The sequence below is a fragment of the Aythya marila genome (assembly GCF_965140915.1).
Source record: "Aythya marila genome assembly, chromosome: 5".
NCBI lineage: Eukaryota > Metazoa > Chordata > Aves > Anseriformes > Anatidae > Aythya > Aythya marila.
In genome coordinates, this window is record NC_139046.1 from 47,454,163 (window position 1) to 47,468,754 (window position 14,592).

A 14,592-nucleotide genomic window follows, 5' to 3' on the forward strand; every position below is an offset into this window, starting at 1 on the left:
GTGACATTGAGGTGCTTGAGCGAGTCCAGAGAAGGGCGACGAAGCTGGTGAGAGGTCTGGAGAACAAGTCCTACAAGGAGCAGCTTAGGGAGCTGGGCTTGTTTAGCCTGGAGAAAAGGATGCTCAGGGGCGACCTTATTGCTCTCTACAGGTACCTTAAAGGAGGCTGTAGCGAGGTGGGGGTTGGTCTGTTCTCCCACGTGCTTGCTGACAGGACGAGGGGGAATGGGCTAAAGTTGCGCCAGGGAAGTTTTAGGTTGGATATTAGGAAGACCTTCTTTACCGAAAGGGTTGTTAGGCATTGGAACAGGCTGCCCAGGGAAGTGGTGGAGTCACCATCCCTAGAGGTCTTTAAAAGATGTTTAGATGTAGAGCTTAGCGATATGGGTTAATGGAGGACTGTTAGTGTTAGGTCAGAGGTTGGACTCGATGATCTTGAGGTCTTTTCCAACCTTGAAATTCTGTGATTCTGTGATAATGTTATCCAAATATTAGTTGTATATGACCTGGTACTGTTATAACTGCCCTTAACTCATTCACACAAGTCCTAACCTACTACTTTTTGTGAAGTATTGCTGTAAAATAATGGTCTTAAATTACCAGTTGCCACAGCATAAAACCCTCTTGTGATGGGATCAGGTACGCAGCAATGGCAGCAGCTGGGGCAGAACTAAGGGAGGCCCCAGCATCCTCCCAGCTGTGGAAGCAGCTGGGTAGAGAGGGGCAGCCCTGTTCTGCAGGGAGATGGGAGCCATAGGAAGGATATCAGCAGGGAACAAGGAGGCTTCTGGCTGCTTCTCCTGTGGCACCTGGGCTGGCTGCAGGAAGGGGAAGTTGGTCTGGGCTCCTGGCTGCCTGGGAGGTGAGTGCTGGGGGGCACAGGTACCGGGACTATAGGGGCAATCTCTGTTCCTCCAGGGAGTAAGTGCCTCATGGAGTTGTGAGAGGAGCCCTGGGAGGGCAGGTGGCTGTGAGGAGGGGCTGGAAGCAGCAGCAGGTCCTTCTAGAAGCATTATCAGATCTCTGAGCTCTCATTGTTATAACATAATGTCAAAAATGTGCCTTGTAGTGGGCCATCAGCCTATGCAGGGTACTACTTCTACTGCTTCTCTGCCCTGTAGATGTCTTGAATAACACAGGAGCTATGGTCTTCTAGTGTCCAAGCTACTTAAAGAGTGTTAGTTCGAATCATTGTTAAGTGTCTCATTGCATCTCAAAAGAAAAAAAAAAAACTTTGCTGCTTCCTCTACAGATGGTACAACTGTGGCAGGCTCACAGAAGTTGGAGTGGATCACAAATACTAAATGCATGTCAAGGGAGATGCTGGCTCCTATAAATGTAGAGTGACATGTCGAGTCACAGGTAAATATGTCACCCTTCTTCCTCTGTATGATTCAAATGGCAGTTAAGCTATGAGACTCACTTCTAGGAAGCAATTTTCTACTTTTTTTTTTTTTTAAACTTCATTGCTTAAGACCAAAGATATTGAGGCAGGTCATAGCACGCAACTGCAGATTGCACAAAAACATTTTAGGCTGATTCTTTTGCTTTGGACTGTACACCACAAAAAGGAAACAAGAAAGATCCATGAAAATTCTTCTTAATCTTCCTATATCAGTTACTTCAAGCTTCAGTTCAAAAAGGTAATCAATAGCTGCTGTTAACTGTTAGCCACAGAGATCAAAGAGAAGGGAATGTACATCTTCATGTCAATTGCAAATGGCTATGGATCGATGGACTTGTGCTACAGAGGAAGGGATGGAGATGAGAAACTGATGCAAGGATCATTATATGTACATCACTAGATTTCCCGGAAGCTTAAAACAGATGATGGAGATCTCATAAAAATGAACCAGGAAAACTAAGATCAGAAGTAGCTTGAGTCCATTTGAATCTCTCTTGGGATAGAGACGGACTGAACCCAAAGACAAAGGGTTAAAGAAAATGGAGTGGGCTCTGCTTTGCTTCCCCACCCCTTCGGGCAGTGCAGCTGGGATAGTGCCACAGCTGTCATAATTTCCTTCCATCAGTAGCAAGGGGAGAATTTGAGACCGACTGTGACTCACATGGTCTGAATCAAATCTTTTCCCTTGCTGTTTCTGTGAACACGGTTTACAGCATCTTCTAATTTAATTTCAAAGTCCTGGCCAGGATCTTGGGTGGTGTTGCCTCCAACTGTAAATTGCAGAGGGAAGCAGTGGGAGGTTCCTCAAACTTTTGTAAAATGACACTTGGAAACTTCAGCAGCATTAATGGGAAAACCCTGCATGTATCCATAATGGCTAAGAGCAACTAGTGAAAGCGTTTCATGGGGAAATGGCAAAGGGAGTAGTTCTCACATGCAGAAGCAGGGTGTTTTGTCTAGAAGTTTTCTCTGCTCTTGTGCAGAAGAACTTAATTTTTCATTTTGCTTATATTGTCTAAAATTGCAGGAATTGGTCATCCCAAATGTATATTCTTGACTTAGGGAATGTGTGGGGACCCTGAATGTGCTTCTGCTGTTGGCATAGGCAAAAAGCTATGACGTAGTGGATGACTTCTGCTACAGACACATTGTTTAATTCAGTCCTTAAACTGCATTCAGATTTGACCATACATTTGGCATACCAGATATTACCACTTACAAACCATAATACTGTTCTCACTCACCTTTGGCAAAATGTTAAAACAAAACAAAAAGCCGGGAGTATTGAATATAACGTTTAATATAAGCATGTACAGAAGCACTAGGAAGATTGAGGCATTGATAAAATAATGGTTTAGCAGTATTTGCTTAATTCCAACACAACTACGCCTGACTTAAATGAGATCATAACAAATTATTTGTGTTTTAGGTGCATGAACTCTATATAAAGGCAAAGCGTTATATAATCAAGAGACTTGCCATACTCTGTCAGATCCGAGGTCCATCCAGCCCAGGACCCAGTGTCTGTCAATGGTAAGTAGCACGGAAAGGAGATAAGAAACAGAACATCCTTCCCCACAAATGCCTTTCCAACAACCAGGGGCTTAAGAGCTTACACGGCTGAAAATTATATCCAGACTGCTTTGTACAGTAGACACCACTGAACCTATTTTTCATGAATGTTTCACATCCTTTAGAAAAAAAAAAAAAAAAAAAAAAAAAAAGCTATGCTTCTGGCCACACTTGTACTGCATGAAAATCTCACAATGCTTGGCATCCATAGTTTTGCTGTATTTAGTGTTATTGAATAATTTATGTAATAACACTATGCACTCAATATGTTAGATGGAAAAAATACTACCTCCTGATCGTCTTAACCTTGCCACCTGCTAATTTCTCTGGGTATGCCTTAGCTTTTATAGTATGACTCATCATTCCCCCTTTTCCGCCTTGCCTGTGATTTTAGGGCTCTCTAGAACCTCATTCTCTACCACACCCACAGCACGTCCATTAACTTGTTTTTTTCTCTTGTACGTGTGGATGACGGGCAGGGATCATGCTGTGTAGGGTGCAAAAGGGAAGGGGCAAGGGTACGCTGGTGCAGGAGCTTTTTCCACCATCATGTGATTGTGCTTGCGCCTTTTCAGGCGGCTGCCAGGGATGTGGGCTCTTATCTCCGGGTGCTCCAGCCGAAAGGAGAGCTGGAGCATTTCCCTGCCTTCACTGCGCGCCCCACAAAGGTGTAAGAGAGTACACAAAAATAGTTTGGAGGCAGAGAGGGGCTGGTGGGCTGCCATTTGGGCTGGCAGGGCTGGTGTTACGCACAAGCATTTCTTCAGTGAACAAGCACCCGGAGCCTTTGCTTGTCTCCGGATCACAGGAGGTGAGAACTGAATTATTATTGTTATGAAGGTACACAGTACATTCTGCAGGAGCAAACTATAAATATTTCCAGCAAATGCACTTACTATAGGTGTGGGTGCCAAGTAGCACTGTCTCCTTCCTAATTGTTAAGAAAGAATTTTTGTTTTATTGCATAGACAAGTAGATCCTCTGTCTCTTTGCCATCCTTCTCACAAGTATGTGTTGAGATGGCACAATGGGTTTATCACACACTAAGGAAGAAAACTGTAGCTGGAGCCTCTGTCTCCTATCAGCCCAGCAGCCTATTTTAGCTCATGGGGCTCTTGAGAAGACAAATCGTGTTTCCTCTGCTCTCGCACATGGTCTGAGTGGTCCCACTGCTCGATTGTCACCTCCAGTGAAGGAGTGGTCCAACTGATGTCAGTCCAATGCTGACATCCCTGCACTGCACAGGGAGGAGCCCAGGGATTCGTGGCAGGTCCATGACATGGTGTGTGGACATCTGGAGGAATGAACATTGGGCAGCCTCCATCCAAGGAGGCTTCCCCTTTCTCCTTACTGTGTGTCCAGCCATAGGCTTCTCCAAAGCATTCAAAGGACCTGCTTGAGCTTCTCCATTGGGGTTGGAAGGAAAATTCTCCTGCCTGGTATTACGGCTGGCTGTGGTGTAGCCTCTGCAACACATGGAGGTTGTCCATTTCCATGCAAATCTGTGCCAGACCAGCCCAGGACCTTCTAAACTAAGGGCAGGCAATCACTGTGTTTTGATTTTCAGGACGCTTTTTAGACAGTAAATGATCATTAACACATAAACACCTGCAGTGAGGCAGTAGTGTTAGGTCTACTGCTTTTTTTTTTTTTTTTTTTTTTTTTCCTCCATGCATGTGGCTGAATTAAAAATTTAATTTCTGAAATGCTCCCTAAACCCTGTTACTAAATGAGGTCATTGATCAGCTGGCCTGCCTTTGGCTGGGCTTGCCGTGGAGAGTGGTGGGAAGAAAAGGCCACTTTCTGATGAGGATGCGGGCTCCGTGACCAAAGCCTGCTGTGCTGGCCCTGCGGTGTGTGTGTCCAGGCTGGGTTCCTAGCCCAGCTGTAGCCAGTGGCTGCTGACAGAGCCTGGGATCATTGGGAGATAGGATGGTGGAATCCAGCATTGTTTCCAGCTTTCTTTGTGTTTCACGTTCATAAGACAAATATATATGTTGGGCTTGTGCCCACATTTGGTTCTGCTGCAAATCTCCGTCCAAAATAAATTAATTGTAAGCAAAGGAAAAAGAGCACTCTCTCAAATGCCTTTGATCTCCAGTTAAGCAAGCCAGTAAGCGAGGCTTCATACAACACGATTCACTCATCTGCTCTTCTGCTAATAATAAAATGAGTAAAGCGCATTTTAAAAATAGTCTAAATCCATACTTTCTCAAAAAAGCACAAAAGTTAAGAAGGAGTAAAAAGATGTGAAATCTAGACTAAAAGCATCCTGGCTTGGCTTCAGAGCCTCTGGGGATTATAGCCCATGAAGAAGAAATCTATATGTGTAAATTCCCTTGTTTATGTGTTTATCTCAGCATGTTTTCTACCTGTCATGTCAAATCTCCAACATTCCCAGGAAAGATTATTTCACAACTTGAAAAATGCAGTCCCATGGAGATACTGGAGCTGCAACTTGCTACGTTTTGGGTAACAAAGGAGAGTAGAGAGTGGATCGAGGACCGCAGCCTGAGCAGGAGCTGTGTCCGGTCCCGGTTGTGCCTTGCGTAGCCCCCCAGGGGCTCCTTTCTCAGGAAGGCAAGAAGAGATTGCTCGGCTCCACAGGCCAGCACAGCTCTCTTGTAGCCTGGGTCAGAGAACCACCAGCAAGATGTGGCTCAGCCGTGTCCCTTCTGGGGCTGCCCCAGGGAGCGGGAGCACAGCGCTGATAGATGCCAAGGGGTTTGTGCCCTGGGAGATGAAGAAGTCTGGGATCTGGGATTTTTCCTGGTCTTGTGCAAATCCCATGGCTATCCAGCCAGAGGTGTAAAAAGTGAGTGGCAGCTATTCTACATCCTGCACTTAAAAATAAGTAAATAAATAAATGAAGAGTAGGAAGATGGTATTTTGTGAGGTCCCAAGTTTGCTGGTGTGTACCGTGATATTCCCAACACCCCTTGCACGCTGGGTCTGGGGAGGGGAGGCAGCTGGATGCTGCCAGCAGGTGCTGTCCCACCGGGAAACGCGTCCCGTGCGGCTGTATGAGCACGGACAGACGGAGGTGAATGCCACCACACGTGGGGCAGTGGGAAGGGGCGCGGGAGCGAGCTGGGGAGAGACCCAGCTGTGCCTTGGGCGGGGGGAGACCTGTCAGCGCGGCAGCCCCAAATGACGGCATCTCTTTGGCAGGACACCGAGCCATACTTTCCCCCCCACACTTTTTTTTTCCTAACAGCAAAGCGCACGAGCTTTTACCACGGTAAGAAACGGGCCGGGGTGGGTGTACCCAGCTCCGCTTCAGGCAGCGCAGGGGCGCGGGGCTCAGCCCCGGGGACTCCCCAGCGCCGCGCCCGGGGCGCGCTGACCTTTGGCGGCCGCGCTGCCCCCGCCCGGCCGCAGCAGCAGCAGCAGGAGCAAGAGCAGCAGGAGCAGAAGCACGACCGGCACCGGCAGCACCGCCAGCAGCTGCCGCCGTCGCTCCGGCGCCCGGTGCCCAAGGTCAGGGCGGCAGCGGCGGCCGCTCCGCAGGTAGGCGCGGAGCCCTGCGCGGGCGGAGCGGGGAGGAAGCACAGCGGCGGTGTGAGGCGGGGTGCCGGAGGGCTGGAGGCCGGCCGGAGGGCTGGAGGGCCGGCCGGCTCCCTCCCCGCCGCTCCCACCCCGCGGAGGGCCGCGCCGCGCTCCCGCCGCCCGTATTTAAAGGCGGCCGGGGGGCGCTGCGCCCTGCGGTGCCGCTCGGCGGGGGAGCGAGCCCTGCCCGCAAAAAAGAGAGGGAGGGGGGAGGAAAGGGGGGGAAAAAAAATAGAGGGAGGAGGAGGAAGAAGAAGAGGAGGGAGCCTGGGAAGTTGAGTTTGGTACCAAGCGGCAGCTGGGCTGCGGGGCTCGGCGGGCGATGGATAAGGATGAGATCCACCTGCGCAGGCTGCCGGCCGCCGCGCCCTGGGGACCACGTAAGTCCGCGGCGGGAACGGGGTGTAGGGAACCCGGGGGGCCGTGGGGAACGGGGCGCCCCGTTGTCCATCTCTCGCCAGCCTTTCGGAGGGGAGCGGGGGTTACAAATCCCGGAGTAACCTCAGCCAAGTAGCAGGGAAGTAAGACAGCTGTCTCCCCGCCCCGACCCCTGAAAGCGTATAACAGCATAAAGTCCCCTTTACCTACATTCATGTAGCAATTAACAGCTCATCTGGCCCCGGGATGCCAGTCTAATTATGAAAAACTGCTGGGATGCGAAGTAGATGAGATAAATCCTCGATTTGATGATTGCTCTTAATTCACACTGTGCCGCGGAAGACCGGCAAAGAAAGGTCTTAACCAACTGAAACGGGTCTGTCTCAGGTTGTCAGTAATGTTTTTACAGAACTGGCTAAATCGTGTATCTCTATCATTAACTAATGTGTGCAGCAAAATAAATTATATATATTGGAAAGGGAAAATACATTCCTTGGCTGAGAAGTTACAGAATGTTTAGAGCCAAAGAGCAGATCGTTTAAATGGTAGGGGGTGGGAATTTCCTTGGCTTCCCTCTAGAAATAAATCACAGCTCGGTGTCTGCGTGCATGCATGTGCACCCACATATGCATTTATATAAAATCTTCACGCACACGGACTGTGTATATAAAATCTTCACGTGCATTGGAACACAGATTTTTACAAGCGCTATTTACTGAACACATTTTTCTACTAGTTTAGAGACTATAAAACTAGAACTGAGATGCTAACCAGGAACATGCTGTAACACACTTGATTATCCAGCTGAATTGTATACAAATGAAGTAAATTTAGCATGGCACCATTTATAAATTCCATGCTTTACAATCAAAATTCCAAATCTAACTATTTGCAGCTAAGAATAGCATGGGGAGCCCTTTTCTTTACTCCCTCTTTTTTGGATTCCCATGAAAACCGTTATCCTAGAGTCTACTCATTAAATGGCCAAATATTTAACTGGACTTCAGCCCACTTCTAAAAGAAATGCTGTACACTCATCAAACCGTAGGGTTTCCAGAGTGCTCAGAATGAAAAGAGAACTATTTCTTTAATGTCTGACATGAAACAGCTGGGTTTTGTATCTCTGTACCGGGGACGGGGTTTCTGACTGCCACTGCCTGTCCCATGTTAACTTATTAGTTAAATTAAGGAGTTTGAACTCTTCAAAGCCGACCATAGGGTAGATTCTGAAATTGAGAGCCGGGAAAGCCCAAGGTGCTGAGGTGTTATCGCAGTACATTAAAGGAGGTATCAGCAAGAGGGCTGAAAGATAGAAATGGCACTAGAAAGCTCTACCATTACTCATGGGGCAGGTGGCAATTTATCATGAGGCAATCACGGCGATAGGACAGGAGTCCTGGGAAGTTGTTGGAGTGACGTTTTATCTGCGAGAAACTTTACAGAATGGTTTGCAGTGATATTCTCTATTTAATTTACTGAATCACCTATTAGCAGCACAAACACTGTGTACCAGCTTCGTTAGTAAGTTCAAGGAGCAGTTTTGTTCTCGGAAGCGTGTATTTGTTTTTCTGGTGATAACTTATCCAAAAAAGCTTGTTTGTAAAAGCCATTTATAAGATGAAACTCTTGTCTAATTACATAATGGATCCATGCATTGCAGCATAATCAATTAGCCCCAGCTAGTTCTTGGGCAAATTTTGCATGTATTGCTGGAGAGGCATGTGGACACCCATCCTTGATGTTTTTACATGGTCTTTATACTCAGAAAGCCCTGCTGCAGACAGCTGAGGAAACCTGATGGAATGAGGAGCTGGGGAAAAGCTGGATTCAGTGAGAGGGTGACAGAAGGGAGGAAGGTGAAGGGGAATCTGTAGCCCCCTTACTCCAGATAAATACTTGGAGTTAGCTACAGCCAAAACACTGTTTTGCATTTTGCTAGCAATAATTGGCCACAGTAACCTTGGTACATTATTTTTGGCTCTATTGGTGGCATGAAAGGACAGGTGTGCTTGGATACATCCCTGCCCTATAGACCCAGACATCACTGTTGATGTCTCCCAGCTTATTTGATGCTAGTTCCTTCCTCACATCCTGGGTCAGGGAGTATGTGTGACGATGAAGGGGAAAGGGTCAAAATTGGGGTGAGCTGGGGAAAGGTACTGGCATGCTGGCTGCTGGAAGGGCCACGGACATAGCCTGTCACTTCAGGGAGGGTGCGGAGGCGCTGGGACTGGTGCTCACGACGCAGCGTGGCATCAGCAGGCACATCTTCACTCCCTGCATTTCAGCAGTTAAAAATTCCCCGAGCGAACACTTGACCCCTTTGAAAAACAATGGGATTTTTTATGTAGTCATGCTATTGTCCCAAAAAGTGAAGCATTTTCCTCTTTTTTTTCTTCATGAGACATCACCTCTGAGCAGGGACTTCCAGCACAGCTCCATAGCTTCTCCTATGCATCGCCCAGCTTCCCGTGGTAGCACTGCAGCTATTTCCATTACCAGTGAAAATGATTAAGCATATTAAGCTAATAATTAATCAGAGATGACAAGGGACTAATAACTGTATTGATTTAATTAGGACTTCTTTTCCAGCTCTGTAACTCGCAGTCACGCACATCATTAACTTAATATTTTAATTTGTAGTAATAACTTATTAATTTCTGTGGATGAGTGCAGGCGCTGGGGAGGTCACGCTTGTGTGGTTGGGATGTGCAACGTGGTGCCAAAGTAGGGTGCCAAAACAGAAGGCAGGAGAGTGACCCTGGGAAGTAACAGTGTTTATTGGCATTGAGGAGGGAAAAATGTCCCTTTTGACTTTAATTGTACCCTTTGGCTTTTGGTGATTTTGAGAAAAGGAAATGCTTAGGGATGTGCTGTGGTTGGAAAATCCGGTTTGCTTTAAATTAGCATCACTTTGGGGAGAGGGAAGAGCAGAGGGGACTGGTGGACAGGACAGATTTCAGGACTTTCCTGTGTGAAAAGCTGAGGGGTGCTGAACTTGTTCATCTCTGCCCCCTGTTTTAGTGTTAGTGGGGATGTGCAGCACCCACTGGGGTACACTTGGCATCTTTCACAGTTGGGTCCCCAGCAAGCCACCCTCTGGCCCCTGCCTGGTCCAGGAGGCAGCCCTAAATACCCGGCTGTCCCATGCCACACAGCTTTGTGGGGAGGGTTCCAGAGAGCCTTTGCAGGGGGCTCAGCACTCTGCTCCTGGTACTGAGTCTCCTGTCCATCCGTTCACCATTCTGTCAAAGGGCTGAGCCCTGCGTGCTTAAGCTCTGTGTGCTGCAGCGGGGTGAGAAGATCTGGGCAGGCACTGAGAGGCTTCGGAGAAGAGGCTGCTCAAAGCACCCAGCCCCATCTTTCGGCATGGCACTGGGAGTCTGGAGCACTTCACTTCACGTAGTTCGGTCACTGTACAGGTGAACCATCAGCCTGGTGAGCTCCGTGAACAGAAGCCACCACTTCTTTTCTTATTTTTTGGGATCACTGTCAGGGATTCTGATAAAGTACCTCTGCATACGCCATAGTGTTTTAGTACATGAGCCCAGTTAGGTGTGAAATAGTTCTGCTTGCTTTCAGAGGTCACAGAGCAATTCCTCTGGAGGGTGCTGGTAAGGGATTATTTGCCTTCCCAACCTCACCCACATTTGCTGCGAGGCTTCACATTACAGCAGGGCTCACAGCTCCCTCGCAGGTAGAGTTGACCCCCAGGAGTGGCAGCACAAGTGAGCAGCTTTGGGGACCGGGCAGCCTGCGTGCCATGGTGGGACCCCTCACACCACTAGGCTCAGCGGTGCAAAGTCACCCCGTGCCAGCTGCTGGATCGAAGTCACAGAGCGGGGTGATGTCAGTGGTGGTGTGCAGCTTTTTTACAGTACTTTGAAGAGCAAAAAGGCAGCGGTGCCTTGGTTGTCACCATGAGGTAATTTATGGCCCACGCAGGCCTGTTAGAGACCGCTGACCTGCCCTGCAAGCGCAGGAAGCAAATCTGCCCGCGCTGAGCTGCATTAGTCACAGCCCCCAGCCTGCGTGCTGCCAAGGGAAGCAGATTTGTATTTATTTGGCTTAGCCTTTGGTTTCCTATCTCTCGCCCCTCTATTTCTGAGAGCAGTGCCGCATCCCGGTGGGAGGCAAGCCCGTCCCCGTGCCCCCTCGCCTTCCTCCAGCCGCTATCTGAGGACAGCTGAGCTGTATCTCTGACGGCATCCCTGCTCCTTGCTCACCCCATGTCCTGCTCTGCCACGCCAACTTGCTTTGCTGCCTGTGGTGGCTTGTCCTCAAAGCTGCGCTGCCCCCCCTGCTGCCCCATGTGCCGCTGTTTTCCCTCTTCTTCCAGCTCCCCCAGTTCCTCTCTCGGAGCCTTCTCCTGGCAGTCTGTTCTTCCAGACACTACAAAAACTATTTCCAGACTTGACCCGATGAAAAGATAGCAGTACCGCTAGATCCCATGCCATCTCCTTGCAGTATCTTTGCCTGCTTGTCTTATCTGCATACCTGATTTGTTCTTGGCAGCTCTGCGTCTGTGCTAGAGCCTGTTTGTGCGTTCTTTCTCCTATGAGAGGAATATTAATAATATACTTAATCACTGAATTTGTCCTCTCCGACTGCAGTCCAGAAGACACAACCTCTTTTTTGGTGAACTGGCATGCACCTATGACTTTTTATTCATGATTGTAAGTGTTCTGAGGGAGTTTAAAAATATGAAATCTGTTATGAAAAGGTTAAGTACTTTACAGGCATTAACTGCTCTTTTTACATTTTATAAACTATTTAACTTATATCTTGGCATCAGTGGTTACAAGTTCTATGCTTCTGGTTCCTGGTCCTGCTGTCTCACCTCACCTGCTATTTGTATCCTGCTTAGGGGGAAACTTGATGAGTGTACAGAGGAGAAAGAACTTTGTTTTCTAAACACATTGCAAATATTTGTTGCCTCTTGTACATCTTCATTGACGTCAGGTGATGTCCTGCTTGCAGAACAAACTTGGAATATGCAGTAGGCATCCGTGTATTGATAAGGAAGGTTCACCATGGAAAAGTGTCCAGGGAGAGAAAAACACGTTTTACAACACTCAGTTATTAAAAAAAAAAAAAAAAAAAAAAAGGCTGGCAATTGAATTACGTTTCCAGTGCACATTCAGGATGCATTTTGAAAAAGTAAATAGGGAAAGTGAGCAGTTACTGACTTCAGCAACATCCTGGAGGTGAAAGTCATGAACACTGAGTCTTCTGAGCTCACTTGAGAACTCTTCTTTTGAAACATGATGCTGTGGGAGTTCGGTGGTTGCTCTAAAGAAGAGTAACAGGAGCCAAGGTGGAAGTTCTGGGGTGAAGGAAGCATCACTCAAAATTTTAGCTTTTTACTCTTTGGTGTAAAAAAAGTGGCAGAAAGGGGTCCAGTGCAGTGTTAACAATCAAAGAAAAAAACCTGTGCTGTTATTTATGTCTGCTCATTTGTAGTATAGCATCTTGGCTGGCGATGTACCGCAAGATATGTCAATGAGTGTGCTTTGCGATTCTTCCCGGATTTTGGCAGGCAGGGATTCAAAATATGGTATGACTTTATGCTTCTGGTATGATTGCCCAGAAGAAATCTACTGCAGACTGCAAAAGATGGAAGCTTTTATGCAAATACCATTAAATTCATCTTGCTGTTTTGCTGCACTATTGTCTTGAAAAGGTTTTCTACTGATGTATGCATGCTATTTTGGCAACCCAGCAATAGGAGGATAAAGAAGGGTTGTGTGGGCGTACTGCATTTGCTGCTAGGTTTTTTGGAGTCAAGCATCCAGCTCCACATTAAATCATATATTTGTTTTTGTTTAGCATTGGCATGGTCTACTTCTATGGAGAAACTGGCTCAAGGCTCAAGACCTATTCCCTTGTGTTTAATGCTGTTGATGGATGGCATGGGTATAGTAGTATGGGATGTACCAGAGGGTACCACGATGTATCCAATGGGAATTAGCAGCTGTGGAGCCACTTGAAGGACAAGATGAACCAGACCATGTCTGAGCAGCCGTACTGTGTGCGGTGGAGGCGCCCATTCCCCAGGCTCGCTAGTGGAAACTACTACATGATTGTCTGTATCCTGTGTTCTCTGGCACTGGCACTGAGCCTGGTCTAAAGAAGGAAAATGTCTTTCTGTGTGTAGTCTGAACACTGGTATGTGGTCAGCGAACCTCATCCAGATGCTTGTATCTTGCTGCATACTTTTGAATGTTCTTTTTTTTTTTGATGAATGGCAAGAACAGGTTTCTAAAAATAAATTAATGGTTTTCCCTTTTTACTTCCTGTGACTTAATATACTTTATTTATCTATATAGCCACTAGTCATCATCGTTCTTCAGCTCACAGGAGTATAAACAGAGATGAGCCTGCGACACAAATGAGGACATGGGGCTGGGTTTCCCAGGTTCCCAGCCAGGTGCAGGAGTTGCAGCTGCAGCCTGGGGATGGAGTGGGCTGGCTCCAGGCTGATGCCGCGGGGCTCTCGCGGGAAGCCTGCAGCAGGGAGGTGAGACACTGCCTGAAGCAATAAAACCCGAGTGAGACTCCAGTTTATTCCCCCAGCACTGCCCCTGCTGTTGATCAGGCCAGCATCCAAACCAATGGTTACTTGTCACTTAATCAGCTTGAGCAACATACTTTACATTTAGACTCCCAGGGCATGTATTCAATTCATCATGCTGCTGATACCGTGTCCCAAACAAATCATACATTTTCATCAAACAGATCTGAAAATCAATTAATGTTATTGGGGTTTTCGGGAAATGATCACCTTTCTGTGGTGATTGCCTACTAAAACTGAAGGCTGCTCTGTGCTATAGTAACATAACACAGTAATTCTGTTTACTTGTGAGAAATTGCAGTATCTCACTACATATATACATGAACACTACTGTATATAAAACATGCTGAGCATCATCTTCCTTCCCAGAACGTACTTTGGTTGTGCCTCTTTTTGTTGCAAAGCAGCACATCTGTATGTTAAATATTTGTTAAATGTTAAAGACACCTTGTGAGGTGTACAGGACAACTTCAATCTGTGCTGTCTTGAAGTTGTGTGTATACACGTAATGCAGTGTGTAGGTATGGCTCGTAGGACTGACATGGTGTCCTGTGCAAGAAGTGCACTTGCTAGCAGGCAGAATAATGCAGGGTGAATGTCAAAATATTCCACTTCTGTGCTCTTTTATCAGAATTACAGGTTGTACAGAGAATGTGAATCTAGTAATCGTTCATTTTCATTTCAAATGATTAAATACATTTAGTTTAGCTCTACTCAAAGTCCATGCAGCATATTGGGATGCAACATTTGACCTTCTATGTAGTAGAAAAGAACATTTATCCTCCTTCACTCCCCTGCTCTCCCCTTCCCCTCCCTCCCATGTATCTTTTCTGATCTTGCCAATACACACATTTTTGTGTGTTTTGTATGTCTGTATCACTTCTTCTGGGTAGTTTTGCTTCCTTCCCTTCTCTTCTCAGTAACCATGCTTATCTAGCTTCACCCACTGCTGCCCTTGGAGTCGCTGTGGGACTGCTTGCTGAACATGAAAGCTTCTCTGGGGACTGTTATGTGGGATATTGCAAAAGCTTTCTGTGCATCTATCTTAACTGTTAATTAAAAGGACACAAAGCTTCAGAAAACAGCAAGCTTCCCCCTGGATCCATGTTTGCAG

General features: G+C 47.1%; 1 protein-coding gene across 5 annotated transcripts in view; it reads left to right on the forward strand.

Moving 5' to 3' along the window:
• The first annotated feature begins 6,413 nt into the window (after nucleotides 1-6,413).
• Nucleotides 6,414-14,592, forward strand: part of ANO1 (anoctamin 1) — a 77,784-nt gene continuing 69,605 nt past the window's right edge. For 4 of the 5 annotated variants that reach the window (XM_082762188.1, XM_082762189.1, XM_082762190.1 and 1 more), the window contains exon 1: nucleotides 6,780-6,906. In XM_082762188.1, the coding sequence (XP_082618314.1) occupies nucleotides 6,849-6,906 (58 nt within the window). In that variant the 5' untranslated portion in view covers nucleotides 6,780-6,848. Of the gene's footprint in view, nucleotides 6,488-6,779; nucleotides 6,907-14,592 lie in introns of those variants that run through there. The other variant, XM_082762192.1, reaches the window with a different exon arrangement.